General features: G+C 54.2%; 1 protein-coding gene across 1 annotated transcript; it reads left to right on the forward strand.

The window, feature by feature from the left end:
* Window positions 1-9,430: 9,430 nt before the first annotated feature.
* On the forward strand, window positions 9,431-18,894 carry gpatch1 (G-patch domain containing 1). Its single transcript, XM_033017054.1, has 9 exons — window positions 9,431-9,511; window positions 10,920-11,057; window positions 11,879-11,964; window positions 12,483-12,643; window positions 13,917-14,014; window positions 14,319-14,377; window positions 17,552-17,791; window positions 18,208-18,361; window positions 18,757-18,894. Exons 1-9 carry the CDS (start codon window positions 9,445-9,447, stop codon window positions 18,858-18,860), a joined length of 1,107 nt encoding a protein of 368 aa, XP_032872945.1. The 5' UTR covers window positions 9,431-9,444; the 3' UTR covers window positions 18,861-18,894.
* Window positions 18,895-18,995: the final 101 nt, after the last annotated feature.

The following is an 18,995-nucleotide window of genomic DNA, read 5'->3' on the forward strand; positions in this document are numbered from 1 at the left end:
ACTCCTCCTCCCATTCCGAATCCGACCTTTCTGTCCTGGGCCTCCTCCATGGCCAGACTGAGGCCCACCGTAAATTGGAAGAGCAGCACCTCATATTTCGCTTGTGCAGTTTACACCCCAGCGGTATGAACATTGACTTAACCAATTTCAGGTAGTCCCTGCTTTCTCCTCCCCTTCCCAGCTCTCTCTCAGCTCACTGTCTCCGCTTCTTCCTTTCTTCTTCCCGCCCCTCCCCCCCACCCTCACATCAGTCTGAAGAAGGGTCTCGACCCGAAACGGTGCCTACTATCTTCGCTCCATAGATGCTGCCTCACCTGCTGAGTTTCTCCAGCATTTTTGTCTACCATTTCACACAAGTTCTGTTATCCCACTTTCCTCACCCACTCCCTACACATTAGGGGCAATTTTACAGAGACAAGTTAACCTACAAAGCCAATGCGTCTTTGGGATGTGGGAGGAAACCGACATGCTTGCAGGGAGAATGTGCAAATTCAACACAGACAGTGTCCGAGGACTGTCTGTGTGGAGTTTGCTCCTTTTCCCTTGATCGCATGGGTTTTCTCTGGGTGCTCTTGTTTCCTTCCACAAAAAGCTGGAGTAACTCAACAGGTCAGACAGAATCTCTGGACAAAAGGAAAATATTACATTTTGGGTTGGGTCTGAAAAAGGTTCCTGCACACCTTTGGAATGTGGAAGGAAACAAGACTCCATACAGACAGCACCCATATTCAGGACCACAGGTCTGTGGAGCTTTTAGGCAGCAACTTTATGGCCAATGTACTGCCCTGTAATTCAGTCTTGAACTGAATTAAAACATACAGTAGCTGTAAAGGGGGACATAGCGTCACTTAGAGATTTAAGACTGAAATTGGATAGTTTATTTTTTTTTAGTAACCAAAGTTATCAATGTATAATTTTTTGTGTGTTGGAAAACAAAATATAGTGGCACAGCTGGTGGACTTGCAAGAGATCTGTGTTCGATCCTGTTCTCGGGCACTGTGTTGAATTTGCACATTCTCCCTGCAAGCATGTTGGTTTTCTCCCACATCCCAAAGACGCATTGGCTTTGTAGGTTAACTTGTCTCTGTAAAATTGCCCCTAATGTGCAGGGAGTGGGTGAGGAAAGTGGGATAACAGAACTTGTGTGAATGGGTAGACAAAAATGCCGGAGAAACTCAGCAGGTGAGGCAGCATCTATGGAGCAAAGGAAATATGCGACGTTTCGGGTCGAGACCCTTCTTCAGACTGATGTGAGGGTAGGGGGCTGGGAAGAAGAAAGGAAGAGGCGGAGACAGTGGGCTGAGGGAGAGCTGGGAAGGGGAGGAGAAAGCAGGGCCTACCTGAAATTGGAGAAGCCAATGTTCATACCGCTGGGGTGTAAACTGCACAAGCGAAATATGAGGTGCTGCTCCTCCAATTTACGGTGGGCCTCACTCTGGCCATGGAGGAGGCCCAGGACAGAAAGGTCGGATTCGGAATGGGAGGGGGAGTTGAAGTGCTGAGCCGCCGGGAGATCAGGTTGGTTAATGCAAAGTGTGCGGAGGTGTTGGGCGAAGCGATCGCCAAGCCTGAGCAGTTGACACCTAGAGAGGCGGATGGAATAGATGAGGTTGGAGGAGGTGCAGGTGAACCTATACCGCACCTGGAAAGACTGCTTGGGTCCTTGAATGGAGTCAAGGGGGGAGGTAAAGCGACAAGTGTAGTATTTCCTGCAGTTGCAAGTGTCAGGAGAGTGGGTGGTTTGGGTGGGAAGGGACGAATTGACCAGGGGGTTACGGAGAGAGTGGTCTCTGCGGAAAGCCGACAGGTGAGGAGATGGGAAGATATGGCCAGTGGTGGGATCCCGTTGGTAGACAAAGCTGGAGAAAATCAGCGGGTGAGGCAGCATCTATGGATTGAAGTAATAGGCGACGTTTCGGGTCGAGACCCTTCTTCAGACTGATGTCGGGGGGGAAAGAGAGGAAGGGGCGGAGACAGTGGGCTGTGGGAGAGCTGGGAAGGGGAGGGGAAGGAGGGAGAAAGCAAGTACTACCTGAAATTGGAGAAGTCAATGTTCATACCGCTGGGGTGTAAACTACCCAAGTGAAATATGAGGTGCTGTTCCTCCAATTTGCGATGGGCATCATCCCGCTCCGTGATGGAATTCAGTGCTGCACTGCTGCTGAAGCTCTGGCCGGTTTCCGGCAGGTAAGGCTACGCCAATCCAGATGGTAGGCCGCGAGGGTGGTGCGAAGATGCGACTTAGAGAAAAGACGCATCCTCAACCAGGAAGTGACTGAGAAAATGGTGGATGGATGGAAGGCTGGATGTATGGACGGACGGACAGACAGGCAGACAGACAGATAGATGTCCCAGACAGAACAATCAAATTCTTTCTTGCAGAAGCACAACAATATACATCAAGATAGTGCACTGTGAACAATATGATAAACAAGAAAAAAAAGTTCACTGTGTGTAGACACAAAATGCTGGAGAAACTCAGCGGGACAAGCAGTATCTCTGGAGAGAAGGAATGGGTGACGTTTCGGATCGAGACCCTTCTTCAGACTGAGAGACGCGGGAGAGGAAGACACAGCGATAAGGAAGGTTAAGATGTGAAAGCGAGACATCAAAAAAGATAAAGCTCAAGGAAAATGTTGAATAAATCATTGTTAGTTAGGAGAAGCTGACAATAAAGCAAATGGATAAATGTAACCAGGGGGACAGAGAACTAGGATGGAGAGAGAAGGAAAGCAAGAGTTACTTGAAGTTGGAGGTCAATGTTCACACCGCTGGGGTGTAAGCTGCCCAAACAAAATATGAGGTGCTGTTCCTTCAATTTGTGCTGGGCCATCTGACAATAGAGGAGCCCCAGGATATGATGATCAGAGTGGGGAATGGGAGGGGGAGCTAAAGTGTCTAGCAACCGGGAGATCAGGTAGGTTTAGGCGGACTGAGTGGAGGTGTTCAGTTAACACCTGAAAAGGCCATCGGGGTTATTTGGACAGAGTTGAGGGAGGGGGTATAGGGACAGGGGTTGCATCTCCTGCAGTTGGAGGGGAAAGTACCTGGAGAAGGGGTGGTTTGGGTGGGAAGAGACGAGTTAACCATGGAGTTGCGGAGTGAACAGTCTCTGCGGAAAGGGGTGAAGATGGGAAGATGTGGCAAGTGTGGGATCCTGTTGGAGGCAGCGAAAATCTCAGAGGATTACGTGCCGTATGCGATGGCTGATGGGGTGAAAGGTGAGGACTAGGGGGATTCTGTCCCTGTTGCGACTGGGGGGAGGGGGAGCAAGGGCGGAGCTGCGGGATATCGAGATGGCACTAGTGAGGGCCTCATCTATGATGTGCCCTAAAGAATGAGGACATCTCAGATGTCCTGGTATGGAACACCTCATATTGGGCGCAGATATGGCGTAGACGGAGGAATATACACACACATGCACATACATACAAATCTATGTAAATATAAATGCACACACACATACAGTATGTACACATTAAAATAAATGAAAATAGTGCATAAAGACAAATCAATGCCATCAAATCTATGTAGTTCAGAGCTTATTTGGAGGTTGTGGTGTTTAATAGCCTGATAGCTGTAGGTGAAGAAGCTGTTCCTGATCCTAGATGTTACAGTTTTCATGCTCCAGTACCTTCTTTCCGATGGCAGGAGTGAAATCAGTGCGTGGCCAGGATGGTGTCGGTCTCTGATGATGCTGGCTGCCTTTTTGAAGCACCGACTCCTGTGGATCCCTTTGATGATGGGGAGGTCAGTACCTGTGATAGATACAAAATGCTGGAGTAACAGCAGGTTAGATAGCATTTCTGGAGAGAAGGAATAGGTGAGGTTTCGGGTCTCAACCATTCTCACACCTCAGTCTGAAGAAGAGTCTCGACGCGAAACGTCACCTATTCATTTTCCTCAGAAATGCTGTGTCACCCACTTGAGTTACTCCAGATAGTTGCATTTATCGTCAGTTTAAACCAGCATCTGCAGTTCCTTCCTGTACAGGTCAGATCCCGTGATGGACTGGGCAGTGTTCACCACTTTTTAGTCTTGGTTCTTGGTTTCTTGGTCCTCCAAAATATTCCAAATGGAATTTCAACTGGAGGTGGTACCCCATCTCCCCCCTCCCCCACACCTCTCTCCCCCTCCCCTCTCTCCTCCCCTCCCCCACCCTCTTTCCTCACCCTCTCCCTCACCCTCTCCCTCTCCATCTCCCTCTCCCTCACCCTCTCTCTCTCCTCACCCTCTCCATCTCCTCACCCTCTCCCTCTCCTCAACCCTCTCCCTCTCCTCACCCCTCTCCCTCTCCTCCCCCTCTCCCTCTCCCTCTCATCACCCTCTCCATCTCCCTCTCCTCACCCTCTCCCTCCCCCTCTCATCACCCCTCTCCCTCTCCATCTCCCTCTCCCTCCCCCACCCCTCTTTCCTCCCCCTCACCCTCCCCCTCTCCTCGCCCTCCCCCTCACCCTCCCCCTCTCCATCTCCCTCTCCTCATCCTCTCCCTCCCCCTCTCATCACCCCTCTCCCTCTCCCCCTCCATCTCCTTCCCCTCCCCCTCTCCTCTCCCTCTCCCACCCGTCCCCCTCTCCCTCTCCCTGCCTGCAGTCATACACAATAATAATAAATAACGAAACATACAATAAATACAAATTAACATCCACCACAGTGAGTTCACCAAGCACCTCCTCACTGTGATGGAGGCAACAGTCTTAGCCTCTGTCTCTTCCCTCCTTGTTCTCCCTCTGCGCTGAGGCCATCGATCCAGGCCGAAGATGCCGCTCTCCAGTCCAGCGGACCTCCGTGGTGATGTCGCCGCCGCCTCAGCTCCGATTCGGGCCGCTGCCGGAATGCCGTCTGTCTTCTTCGCTCCTGGGCGTTCAAGTTGGCAAACCAGACCATGATGCAAGCAGTCAACATGCTCCTAACTGTACACCTGTAGAAGTTCAAGAGAATCCTCTCTGACATACTGAATCTCCGTAATCTTCTCAGGAAGTAGGCGCGTTGATGGGCTTTCCTTATAATTGCTTCAGCGTGCTGGGTCCAGGAAAGATCTTCAGAAATATGCATGCCCAGGAATTTGAAGCTTTTGACTCTCTCCACCATTGTCACGTCAATAAAGACAGGTTGTGTGGCCTCACCTTCCTCTTGCAGTCCACAATCAGTTCCTTGGTCTTACTGCCATTGAGAGACAGGTTGTGCTGGGAATATTTGGTCAGTCGATCAATATCACTTCTATACTTTGACTCATCATCAACTGTAATTCGTACAACAATGGTGGTGTTGTCGGTGAAGAAGTTCACACTGTGTCTGGCTACATAGTCGTGACTATAAAGTGAGTATAGCAGGGGGCTGAGCACACAGCCTTGAGGAGCTCCCGTGCTGATGATTATTGAGGAAGAAGTGCTGCTGCCAATTCAAACAGACTGTAGTTTGCTGATGAGGAAGTTGAGGACTCAGTTGCAGATGAATGCGCAGAAACTCAGTTCCGTGAGCTTAGTAACCAGCTTTGAGGGGATGATGGTATTGATCACAACAGCCTGACGTATGTGTTTTATTGTCCAAGCGGTCCAGTGCAGAGCGGCGAGCCAATGAGATTGCATCCTCCGTTGACCTGTTGTGGTGGTAGGCAAATTGTAATAGGTCGAGGTTTTTGTTGAGGCAGGAGTTGATATGCACCGTAACCAACTGCTCAAAGCACTTCATCACCACAGATGTTAGAGCCACTGGTCGATAATCATTGAGGCAGGTCACCTTGGGCCCTGCATCAATATTATTGATGCCCTTTTAAAGTAGGTGGGAACCTCATACCTCAGTAGTGAGAGGTAATGTCCACAAAAACTCCAGCCAGTTGGTCTGCACAGGTTTTGAGAACACGGCTAGGTATACCATCAGGTCCAGACGCTTTCTAAGGATTCACAAGGATCTTCTAACATCGGCCTCTGTAACTGTAATTGTGATACCCGGGCGTACAGGGGCTCGGGAAGGCACATCAGTGTTCTCCTTATCAAACGTGCATAGATCGCATTGAGCTCGTCAGGGAGTGATGCTCCGCTGTTGCTTGAGTTGCCTCCTGTATTCGCCTTGTAGGAGGTGATGACATTCAAGCCCTGCCACAGTTGCCGAACATTCGCCTCATCCTCCAGCTTAGAGCGTAAGTCGCCTTTGGCCTTTTTAATGGCCTTGTCAAGGTCATATCTAGACTTCTTGTACCCTCTGTGTCACCAGACTTGAATGCCCGGGATCTGGTCCTCAGAAGAATGAGGATCTCCTGGTTCATCCAAGGCTTCTGGTTGGGAAACACTCAGATGTTTTTTGTGGGAACACAGTCATCCACACATTTACCTATGAAGTCTGTAACAACTGTGACGTATTCACTCAGGTCCATTGCCGACTCCTTGAACATTGCCCAGTCTACTGACTCCAAGCTACTGGGAGAGTTTGGGTCGGCTAGGACTTTATTCTTTTGTGTGCAGGAGGCTGAGGGATAAAATCATGAGGGAAATAATTGGGTGAATGCCTGATTCTATTACCCAGGGGAGAGGACTTGAAAACCAGAGGACATAGGTCTAAAGTAAGGGGTTAAAGATTTAATAGGAACCTGAGGGACACATTTTTCACACAGTGTGGAGTGTATGGAACAAACTGCCAGAGGAGGTAGTTAAGGCAGGTATATAACAACATTTAAAAGACACTTGAACAGGTACATGAATAGGAAAGGTTTAAAGGAATATTGGCCAAACGTGAACAGGAAGGACTAGTACAGATGGGATACCTTGGTCGGCGTGGGCGCGTTGTGCTGAAGGGCCTGTTTCCATGTTGTGTGACTATCCATGGGACGTGACCCCCTGCCAGTGACGCACGCGGACTCTAGGAAATACAGATTGTGGAACAGCTTCTTCCCCAGAGTTGTCAAACTACTGAATGGTCTTCCCATAAAATAGGGTGGAGCTGGATACTTTCAAGAGAGAGCAAGATAGGGCTCTTAATGATAGCAGAGTCAGGGGATATGGGCAGAAGGCAGGAACGGGGTACTGATTGTGGATGATCACATTGAATGTTCACATTGAATGGAGGTGCTGGCTCGAAGGGCCGAATAGCCTGCACCTATTGTCCTGGTCTCCCAACTTATCTTAATGTGGACCTTGCAATTTTTTGTCTGTAGCTGGAACACTCCGCACTCTGGTATTTTTCCCTTTGCACTAGCTGTTGTACCTGTGCCTGGAATGATTGTGTTTATGCAGGGCTGCCAACTCTCACGCTTTGAGCGTGAGGCTCACGCCCTCCAGCAAACTCTCACGCCCTCACGCTCATCAGAAATTTCTCACGCTCAGTGGTGAGACATTTTGTGATCAACGAAAATTTCAAAACTCGGATAAACTGCATGGTCCGCGGGTGTTGGAGAGGGAGGGATGGGAGCAGAACCAGCAGCGGGAACAGATGCGGGGAGCTGGGACTTGCGAGTGTTTGCGGCGCTGTCGAGTTTGCGGAGCTGACGCTGCAGCTCCGGCCATGGAGCACTCCGGACAGTGCGAGTGTCCCGGTCCGCGGAGCCGTCGGAAGCGTTGCGCCGCTGCCAAGAGAGAAGAGAGAGTGAGAGGGGGGAGAGAGAGGGGGGAGAGAGAGGGGGGAGAGAGAGGGGGGAGAGAGAGGGGGGGAGAGAGAAGAGAGAGGGAAGGGGAGAGAGTGAGAGGGGGGAGAGGGGAGAGAGAGCGGTGAGAGGAGAGACAGAGAGGGAGAAAGGAGACAGAGAGGGGAAAGAGAGATGGAGGGGAGAGATAGAGGGGGGGGGGAGAGGGAGGTTGAGAGGAGAGAGAGTGCATCCTGGAGGATAACCAGTGGCTGCTGGAAGTAAGTACCGAACACTGGGTAGAAACGGTGGAAGATAGTGGACTTCAAATGGGAGTGGTTGGAGAAAGCATCCTGCCTGCCTGCTAGATTTTCACTTACTGTAACTGCAGAAAAATGTTCCCGATGTTGTGGGCGTTCAGAACCAGGGCTCACAGTTTAAGAATAAAGGGGGGGGGGGGGGCAGTTAGGACTGAGATGAGGACAAACTTTCTTCACGCAGAGAGTTGTGAATCTGTGGAATTCTCTGCCACAGAAGGCAGTGCAGGCCAATTCACTGGATGTTTTCAAGAGAGAGTTACATTTAGTTCTTGGGGCTAACGACATCAAGGGATATGAGGAAAAAACAGGAAAGAGGTACTGGTTTTAGATGAATAGCCATGATCATATTGAATGGCAGTGCTGGCTCGAAGGGCCGATGGCCTATTCCTGCACCTATTTTCTATGTTTCTATGCTTTAGTATATGGCAATAAAACTCGATCATTTGATTTTGAAGCATTCATGCATGGTGGAGGTATAATGTAGTCATAGAGTGATACAGTGTGAAAACAGGCCCTTCGGTGCAACTTGCCCACACCCGCCAACATGTCCCAGCTATGCTACCTGCCTCCATACCTCCAAACCTGTCCTATCCATGTATCCGTCTAACTTTTTCTTAAATGTTGGGATGGTCCCTGCCTCAACTACCTCCTCTGGCAGCTTGTTCCATACACCCACCACCCTTTGTGTGGATAAAGTTACCCCTTAAAAAGTTACCTCTTAAAAATAGTTCATACAAAAAACATTGAAATCATACTTCTACAGTGCACTAAAACATGATTTTAATACATCAAATTTCAAAAAGTTCCTACCCTGGGAGGGGGGACCCCCTTCTTCCACACCCTCTCCCCATTCGGTTGCTCCACTCCCTCACCGGGTAACCCCAAGGCCAGTGATCAGTGATCGCACAACCTCCTCCCTTTCAAAAATGCTCCAATCCAATTTAAAGCATATATATTGTATTCAAGTGTAAGTTAAAATATTGCTGCAGTATGCACCATATTGCACAATTCCAAGCTGAAAAATGCAAAAGGTCCGTACCAATGGGGGGGGGGGGGGGGGGGCACCCTCCCCTCACCCCCTCCTCTCACACCCCCTCCTCTCACACCCCCTCCTCTCACCCCCTCTACCCGGTCACTACGCTCCCTCGGGCTTGGTCTCTCGCAATTTCTCACTCCCAACTCTCACCCAATGTTGGCAGCCCTGGACACCAGCAGGTTCACGAACAGTCACTTTCACACAAGCATCAGGTCCTTGAACCGACCCGCACAACCCCAATCCCACATCAGCAAAGGATCTGCAGTCTAGCTCTTGCTCTTGATGTTCCGGCTGATGCTTCTCGTGTACAGTGTTTGACAGAATAATGGCATCAAAGGCTCTCACTTTGTCTCGGTGCAGGTGACAGTAATATGAAGGGGAGAGGCAGCCTGGTGGCGGACTGGCGCTGCCCGATGGGCTAGCACGGGCCCGATGGACTGGCGCTGCCCGATGGGCTGAACGGCCTCACCCCCCCCCCCAGGTGACGACCCGGAAGTGCCGGTGCCCCCGGAAGTACTACCGCACGGGGCAAGATGGCGGAGGACGAGGAGGAGGAGGACTTCACCTACTTCGGGTCGGCGCTGGAGCCGCTGGAGGAGGGTGAGTCCCCGGTCCCACAGCCCGGCCTGTCTGTCTGTCATGTGTCTGTCTGTCTCCCGGCAACGAGGCTCAGGGCCCGGGCACCGCTCAAGGCCGGGGGGGGGGGGGTGAAGGGTGAAGGGTGAAGGGTGACATGGGATGGGACGGGGAGAGGATGTGCAGGGAAGGGAGGGATGGGACGGGACGGGGTGGGGTGAGGATGTGCAGGGAAGGGAGGGATGGGACGGGACGGGGTGAGGATGTGCAGGGAAGGGAGGGATGGGACGGGGTGGGGTGAGGATGTGCAGGGAAGGGAGGGATGGGACGGGACGGGGTGGGGTGAGGATGTGCAGGGAAGGGAGGGATGGGACGGGACGGGACGGGGTGGGGTGAGGATGTGCAGGGAAGGGAGGGATGGGACGGGACGGGACGGGGTGGGGAGAGGATGTGCAGGGAGGGATGGGACGGGACGGGACGGGGTGGGGTGGGGATGAGTGTTGTCGGGGAGGGAAGTGTATGTGGGGCTCGGGAGAGTGGTTTGACGGAGGGTTGGGGGTGGGAGGATCCTGTTTCCTGGATCCAGAGGGCTGGTACCATGGACAGGAGGATTGAGAGGGTAAATGCTCCACGAAGCTGGTTTAAAATCATCAATCTGCAGAGCATGAGTATCTGGGATGAAAACAAAACATTGGAAGACTCAGTGCGTCGGTCAGCGTTGGTGGGGATGGAAAGGGTCATCATTTCCTGATGATCTCACATTAGTGCCTTGATCCTAGTCCTCTCCCACACGCCGCCCGACCAGCTGAGCCCAGCACATGCTTCCTGGACTTGGGGAATTGTGGCCTGGGCTCAGCCTCAGTGACACTGACAGAGAGTGGGAGGAGGTGCGGGCAGCTGACCCTGAGGGTGAGGAGATCAGTTCACAGTGGGTGAGGATTTTGTCTGATAACAAGGACACAATTAGATAACAGCAGGAGGAGACCACTCGGCCCCTCCAGCCTGTTCCACCATTCAATGTCATGGCCCATCCTCACTGGATGGACACTTGTCCTGTGATAGTTCCCCATATCCCTCAATTCCTGGATATTTCAAATATTTCTCTCCATCATCAGTGATCCGGCCTCCATCACCCTCGGGGGCAGAACTCCAGAATTCTCCACCCTCAGACATTTCTAGGCAACACAGTTTTAGATTCTTGCTCCAATGTTGTAGCCATGTCCCCTTGTCCCTGTCGCTCCTGGTAGTGAAAATGCCCCAATGTCCACCGTCCCTTAGGATCTTGTAAATTTTAGGAAGGTTTCTCATCTGAACTCCAAGGAATATAGGCCCACGCAGTGTTTCCTCTCTGGATGGGACCGCCCTCTCACCCAGGAGTGAGCTTGGAGAAGCTTCTCTGCGCTGCCCCTAATACTGTGCTGTGTTTTTTCAGGGCAGACGACTGTGAAGAAACCAGTTCCGCTGCAGGAGCAGACAGTGAAGGATGAGAGGGGACGGTATCAGCGCTTCCATGGTGCATTCACCGGCGGCTTCTCCGCAGGGTACTTCAACTCCGTGGGATCAAAGGAAGGTGAGGAAATTCCAGTCACATTCCCCAGGGACAGGTGCTGAATTGACCCAATGTGGACGGGTGTTCAGCGGTTAGGAGCAGCTGCCAGCTCGTCCCTGGGGCTGCCCTCGCTCTTCCTCATTCATTTACCAGCTGTGGGAGTCGGGTAGTTATTACCCACACCCTCCATCCATGAGAAGGTGGGGCTGAGCTGCCTTTGTGAAATACTGGTGAGGGTGGGCTCCGTGGGAGGGAGAAAGTCTGACTGGTTCTGATTCTGTGGAGGTGATGGGGAGGCCTTCCCCTCCTCCCCACTCCCCTCCCTTCCTGCCCACTCCCCTCCCCTCCTCCCCACTACCCCTTCCCACATCCCTCCTCCCCACTCCCCTCCCCTCCTTCCCACTCCCCTTCCCCTTCCCCTCCTCCCCACTCCCCTCCCTTCCTGCCCACTCCCCTCCCCTCCTCCCCACTCCCCCTCCCCTCCTTCCCACATCCCTCCCCTCCTTAATAATAATAATAATACATTTTATTTATGGGCGCCTTTCAAGAGTCTCAAGGACACCTTACAAAAATTTAGCAGGTAGAGGAAAAACATTTAAGAGGAATGAAATAAATAGTAGAGACATGACTAGTACACAAAGTAAAGACAGAATTCAATACAAAATTGATTCAACTCAATTCAATTCAATTCAAAACTCCCCTCCCCTCCTCCCCACTCCCTCTCCCCTCCTTCTCACATCCCTCCCCTCCTTCCCACATCCCCTCCTTGCCCACTCCCCACCCCTCCTGCCCACTCCCCCACCCTCCTTGCCCACTCCTGCTGACCATGTGCCTGTACCCAGGATGGGCGCCATCAACGTTTGTGTCGTCGCGGCAACAGAAGGCGGACACGCAGATGTTTGCCCCCGAGCACTTCATGGACGAGGAGGTACGTGTGGGTGGGGGGGGGGGAGTGCGCTCGGAGAAGGAACGTCGGTTGGGGGTGGAGAGGAGGCGGGTGGAGAGGGAGGGGAGTGCTGGGGTGGGGGGGGGGGTGTGGTAGGAAGAAGGAACTGGGGTGGGATGGTAATTGGGGGAGGGGACATGGGATCTGGAGGGGAAGTGTGGAGGAAAAGAGTGTGGGTGCGATGGCAGAGATGGAGCGGAAGGGAAGGGGAGGTGGGGTGAGGAGGGGGTACTGGAAGGGGGAAGCAAGGTGGAGGAAAGTGCTGGAAGGGGTTAAGCGGACGCGGTATGGGGGTGTGAGAGGGATGTGATGGACTGGTCAGATGCAAGAGGGTTGAGAGGGGGTGCAGGGGGAGGGCATTGTAGGAGGTGGTAGTTGAGGGGTGTGGGGGCCGGTGGGGAGGTGGCTAGTGGGGAGGGGGTGTTGGGAGGTGGGGAGGGGGGAGTGGGCAGGAGAGGAGCATCAGGGTGGGATAACTCAGCTGTGTCTGGCTGTTACAGGATCAGGAGGAGCACGGGATAGCGCCGCGAGGGATCATGACGAGGAGCAGCTTTGCGTCCAAGGCAACGGACGCAGTGCAGGAGAGGGCGCGAGCGCTGGCGAGTGTTGCCGGGCCCATCCCTGGGGCCAGCGCCCTCGGGGACCTCATCACCCTGGCAACGTGAGATTGGCTCTCGGGGGGGGGGGGGGGGAGAACGTTGGAGGTTCTCTCGTCCGGGCAAAGACATGGTGCCCGGCTGTTGGCGTGTGGTGCCCGGCTGTTGGCGTGTGTGCCCGGCTGTTGGCGTGTGGTGCCCGGCTGTTGGCGTGTGGTGCCCGGCTGTTGGCGTGTGGTGCCCGTCTGTTGGCGTGTGGTGCCCGGCTGTTGGCGTGTGGTGCCTAGTCGGTGGCGTGTGGTGCCCGTCTGTTGGCGTGTGGTGCCCGGCTGTTGGCGTGTGGTGCCCGTCTGTTGGCGTGTGGTGCCCGGCTGTTGGCGTGTGGTGCCTAGTCGGTGGCGTGTGGTGCCCGTCTGTTGGCGTGTGGTGCCCGGTCGGTGACTGGCAGCAGAAGCAGCTGCTCCCTGTGGTGAGGCTGCCGGTGCCGGCACGTCCGGCTGCAACTGAACGTTTCCCTGGAGCGCCGGCCGGCAGGAGGCTGTGGCTGAGCCTTCCGGGAGCCTCTCCCCATAACTAATTACCTCCAATGCAGGCAGTTTCCTGGTGAAGCACCTCCACGCCCCCTCCAGCTGCCAGCGACTATGGTGCAGGGGTGCCTGAGCTGCACTAATCCCCTCCTGTAGCCCCAAAACAATTCACCACTGTCCAGCAAACAGTCTTATTGCTTGTTTGTTTGTACTGGTGATGGCTGGGTGCTCACACCTCCCCGCACCACCCCCAGCCCAGCCCCACCTTCACCCTCATCCACCCCCTCCCCTCACCCCTCCCCTCACCCCTCCCCTCACCCCACCCCACCCCCACCCTCACCCCCCTCAACCCCCCTCAACCCGCTCCACCCTCACCCCCACCCACACCCGCCCTCCACTAACCCCCTCACCCTCATCCGCCACTCACCCCAACCTCACCCTCATCCCCACCATCACTACCTCATCCCCCTCATCCCCCCCCTCTTTCCCCCCCCTCTTCCCCCCCCCCTCTTTCCCCCCCCTCTTCCCCCCCCTCTTCCCCCCCCCTCTTCCCCCCCCCCTCTTTCCCCCCCCCCTCTTACCCCCCCCCTCTTTAACCCCCCCCCTCTTCCCCCCCCCCTCTTCTTCCCCCCCCCCTCTTCCCCCCCCCCCCCCCTCTCTCCCCCCCCCCCTCCTCCCCCCCCCCCCCCCTTTTCCGGTGCCATGGGTGAGGTGGGGACGTGAACCCCGTGAGGGAGAGGGTCGAGGACACTGGGCGGCGGCTCTGTGTCGCTACAGGGGCACGGTTGAATGTGTGTGCTCCTTCCTGCAGGGTGACGGTGGGTGTACGCCTGCTCCGGCTGATGGGCTGGAAGGAAGGCCAGGGGCTGGGACCCCGCGTGAAGAGGAAAGCCCAGCGGCAGTACATTGGTGAGGACCCCACCACCCACCCACCCGACACCCACCCGACACCCACCACTCACCCATCCACCGACCCACCTACCGCCCGACACCCACTCACCCACCACCCACCCACCTGACACCCACCCACCGCCCGACACCCAACCACCCACCCAACCCACACCCACAACCCACCCACTCTCAGAGAGCAAAGCCCACACACTGACGCTTAGTGTTTGACCTTTCTGTGCACCGGGACACTGCAGCACGGTGAACATTGTCGGTATGAACTGCAGACCTGCTCTCGCTAACTCTGCCATCGTTTGCCACACAGAGCCAGCAGTGAGAGTGTACGGCTGTTCACTGCCAGATGAAGAGCTGCAGCAGCCACAGGTAAGCTGCCATTCTCCATTCTGGTTCTCCCTGTGTAGCCTGGTGCCTGCGCAAAACACGCGGCGGGACAGGACCACCCTCGCGGCACGATCCGCACCGGGGCCTAGTGTAGAGGGAAGAGAAACTGTACTGTACGTGAGGAGTGGAACCATGTGAGGTGGGGGTGAAGGGAAGATGGAGTCAGGGAAGTGGGATGGAAGTGGAACCAGGTCAAAGGGGCAGGACGGCGAGAGTCACACAGCGGCGGGGCAGGACATGCTGATAATGTGCTCTCTTAACCACAGAGGGGCACAGGGGTCAAATACAGTCATTTAAAGCTGTGGAAAAATACAATGACAGAAAGACAAAAGGGGCTGGAGTAAAGGGGATGTGGATACCCTTGGTAAGCAGTGACAGGATTGGTCAGTCAGCATGGATTTATGAAAGGTAAATCATGCTTGACTCATTTTCTGGAATTTTTTGAAGATGTAACAAGTAGAATGGATAAGGGAGAGCCAGTGGATGTGGTGTATCTGTACTTTCAAAAAGCCTTTGACAAGAGATGTTACATTTAATTCCCTCTAAATCGTTAATATATATTGTAAATAACTGGGGTCCCAGCACTGAGCCCTGCTGCACCCACTCGTCACTGACAGACATTCTGAAAAGGACCCGTTAATTCCTACTCTTTGCTTCCTGTCTGCCAACCAGTTCTCTATCCATGTTAATACACTACCCCAATACATGTGCTCTAATTTTGCACACTTTGATGGTAAGAACAGGAAGGCAGATTATTATCTGAATGGTGTCAAATTAGGAAAAGGGGAGGTGCAACGAGACCTGAGTGTCCTTGTACATCAGTCACTGAAGGTAAACATGCAGGTACAGCAGGCAGTGAATTAAGCTAATGGCTAAGGGGGGGCGTGGAGAAGGAGGGGTGGGGGGGGGGGGGGGGAAGGGGGGGTCCATTCTATGCTACATATACATTACCATTTACATTTGCCACAAGCTTCTAATTAATATTAGCAACCTATAATTAGGTTGTTGTAGAGTGCACATGTTTCTTCCTGAATCATAAGGAGAAATTAGCCTAATTTTTCCATAAAACGAAGAAATATTGTACCTGTGTAGTCTTCTCTGGATGAGTATGTACATAAATTGATGTCAAACGGCAACATTCGAACAAAATTATTTGTGAGGGCGGGGGTGGGGGGGTGGGTGTGTGTGTGTGTGTGGGTGGGGGGTTGTGTGGGCAGCAGGGCTTGTGGGGGGAGGGTTGTGTGGGCGGGGGGAGAGGGTTGTGTGGGCGGGGGGGAGTGAGCTCAGAGAAAAGATGGGGAAGAGCCATGGGGGAGAGGGGGGATCACGGGGAGAGGGGGAGCACGGGGGTGGGGGGAGGAGCCAGCGAGGGGGACCAGAGGGGTAGTGGCTGGAATTAGCGGTGCGATAGGGACTCACAGCGGGCGCTTGTCATTGGTCGTTCTCCGCTGGGATCAGAGTCTCCGCTTTCCATTTGTCGACATCGGCACCATCTCTGACTCCGGACTGGGTTGGCTCTCCCACACTGGGCTGGGTTGGGTCTTTGACGCTGGGCTGCTGCTTGGGGCTGGGCTGCTGCTTGGGGCTGGGCTGCTGTTTGGGGCTGGGCTGCTGCTTGGGGCTGGGCTGCTAGTTGGGGCTGGGCTGCTAGTTGGGGCTGGGCTACTAGTTGGGGCTGGGCTGGGCTGCTTCGGGTCCCTCAAAGTCCGGTTGGAAACCTCCGCCGGCTACCCTCAGCTCCAATAAAGACGCGATGGCGCAGGAAGGGGCGGACCATCCCAGGGAGTGTCAGGGGAAGAGACTAATCCATGCGGCGCTGACTGGCAGGAGAAGAGATCGATCTGCGCACGTACGGTTTTAAGATTTTTAAACCTTGCTAACTTCTACGACATTCAGCCGATCGGAACGAAACTTGGTGCACTCGCAGCACAGGAGAACGGCGAGTGAATTGGCAAAAAATCATAGCGCTATTGCAAACCGTTTTTGTGCAAATAGAAAGACCGCAGAACCGGAAGATAAGATTTTTAGTTAAGTATAGATAGATATGATACTAGATCAAGTGGGACCCAATGGGTCCCTGTCACACGGCAGGCCTGGTCCCCCACGCAACCCGTTCCACAACGCAATATTGCACCACTAACCCGTAGCCCCCACGGGAGGGATGGCCCCCCAACTCAACCCATTCCTGAATGTAAGATTCCGGCACTCACTCCCCTGCCTCACTCAGCAGTGGACTTTAAAAAAATTCCAATTGCATTTACTCTGCCTGCCGCAACAGTTCCAATTGCACTTCCCCTGCCTGCCGCAGCAGTTCCAATTGCAACACCATTTTGCCCGCCCCTTCCTGTTGAAGCACTTGCTGTGATATCCCATTGAGGTGAAAAGTTCAGAGTGTTCCTGTCTTGCAACTTTGTATTGAAGTGTGTTGGAAGCTGGCAGGAAGGATTTTAACAGTAAAAATCACGTTAAATTTGGCTTTTTTAAAGCTTTAATCATCAATAATGTGAAATATAGCATCAAATCTGATTATGGCGTGGAGGGCAAAAATGTGTCAGAATATGTTAACATTTAAACACTAGCACGTATCGTTTTGAGGAAGATACAAAACATACAGATAGACACACATACAAGATGAGACTTTTAGTATATAGATAGAAGATGGTAAAATAGGTGAATGAGGATGTAGATTTGAATTGAATGAATTTTATTAGCCAAGTATGTATACATACAAGGAATTTGCCGGTGCTTTGCTCGCAAGTAACAACACGATATATAGTAGACAATTAAAAATAAAACATAATTTAAACATGTGAAGAATGAAATAATGAAATTTGATACGACTTTATAAACTAACGGAAGCAACATGAGGAATATTTTGTGCAGTTGTGGCGGTGCGTGGAGTGGGCTGCCTCTGTTGGTGGAGGCAGATTTATGGTGGTGTGTAAGGAATATTCAGGGAGAGATGGATATGAATGCAGGCAGATGGGGTGAGTTCGACTGCCGGTTTGGTTGGTACGGGCATGATGGGCCGACGGGCATCTTCCTGTTCCATGTGCTGCCAGTCCCGGATTGATGCGTGTTCACAGTGTGAGTGGAGCATGTGTTGTGTCGCGTGTGAGAGGGTCATAGACTACCCGTGTTGTGTGACCCATGTAGGAGTGTGAGGGAGAGGCCTACCTGCCAGAAGGCCTGACCTTTGCCCCCAGGGACGTGGTGCCCATGGACTTCACCCTGAAGGACGATCGTCACGGACTGGGCTACAGCGGCATCGATCCTCGCCGGGCACTGTGCGGCTCTGCCAGCCTGGACCCAGACACCCTGGTCCCCAACCCTGCCCACCGTCTGTTGGAGCAGGCCCCGGTCACTGGACACACCAGGCCCGGCATCACTGGACAGGTGGGTTGAGGGGACGGCCACACAGTCAGCTTCTGGCAGGATCACTGGCAGCACGGCTGTCTCTGGAGGACGGGCAGCCACTGGAGGAGGGGGTGGGGGTGCTGGGGTGGAGAAGCGTTTGGGGGAGGGGGTGGAGAAGCGTTTTGGGGAGGGGGTTGGTGAGGGGGTGGATGTGCTGGGGTGGAGACACGTTTTGGGGTGGGGGTTGGTGAGGGGGTGGAGAAGTGTTTTGGGGAGGGGGGTGGAGAAGCGTTTTGGGGAGGGGGTTGGTGAGGGGGTGGAGAAGTGTTTTGGGGAGGGGGGTGGAGAAGCGTATTGGGAAGGGGGGTGGAGAAGCGTTTGGGGGAGGGGGTGCTGGGGTGCAGTGGGTGGGGGGTTCAGGGTTGGGCACTGAACTGTATCCAGTGCTGTGCCAGGCGTTTGGTGTGGGTGCGCTGGAGGAGGAGGATGACGACATCTATAGCAGGGACTCGCTGTCACGCTACGACTCTGTGCTGAACGAGGAGGAGCCGGGGGATGGGCTGTATGGCTGGACCGCCCCAACCCCCACGCCACGCGGCAGGGGCAGAGGTGAGGGGTGGGCATGGGGAGGGACAAGGCGTGGGCAGGGGGGACAAGGCGTGGGGTGGACATGGGGAGGGGTGGGCATGGGGAAGGGTGGGCAAGGTGAGGGGTGGGCAATGGGAGGAGTGGTCATGGGGAGGGGTGGGCATGGTGAGGGGAGGGCATGGGGAGGGGTGGGCATGGGGAGGGGTTGGCATGGGGAGGGGTGGGCAAGGAGATGGGTGGGCAAGGCGAGGGTGTGTTGGGGAGGGTGGGCGAGGGTGAGTTGCACGGAGAGGGAGGCTCCAGTGAGGGCAAGGAGAGGGGGTGGTTCTGGTGGGGAGGGGGCGAGACAATGTAGCTCCACTGCTGGATCAGTTCCATGGTTCCAGCGTTCATCACAGCAGGCTATGTTGTTGCAGGTGCCTGTCTCCAGCAGGGATACGTGGGCAAAGAGATGGAAGGCTTCACTCTGCGAGCGGCCACCACCAAGTCCATCACGGTACCTACTCCTTCCCTCCTGTAGCCCGGCGCGGGCAGTAATCAGCTCCTCACAGTGCAGGGATACACCCACTCACTGGCCACCCCTCCTCCACAGACCCCCCTCCCCCGTGGACAGCCGCTCCCCCAGCAACACCCCTTCCCCATGGACCCCCCCCCC

The sequence above is a fragment of the Amblyraja radiata genome, unplaced genomic scaffold (assembly GCF_010909765.2).
Source record: "Amblyraja radiata isolate CabotCenter1 unplaced genomic scaffold, sAmbRad1.1.pri scaffold_842_ctg1, whole genome shotgun sequence".
Classification (NCBI taxonomy): domain Eukaryota; kingdom Metazoa; phylum Chordata; class Chondrichthyes; order Rajiformes; family Rajidae; genus Amblyraja; species Amblyraja radiata.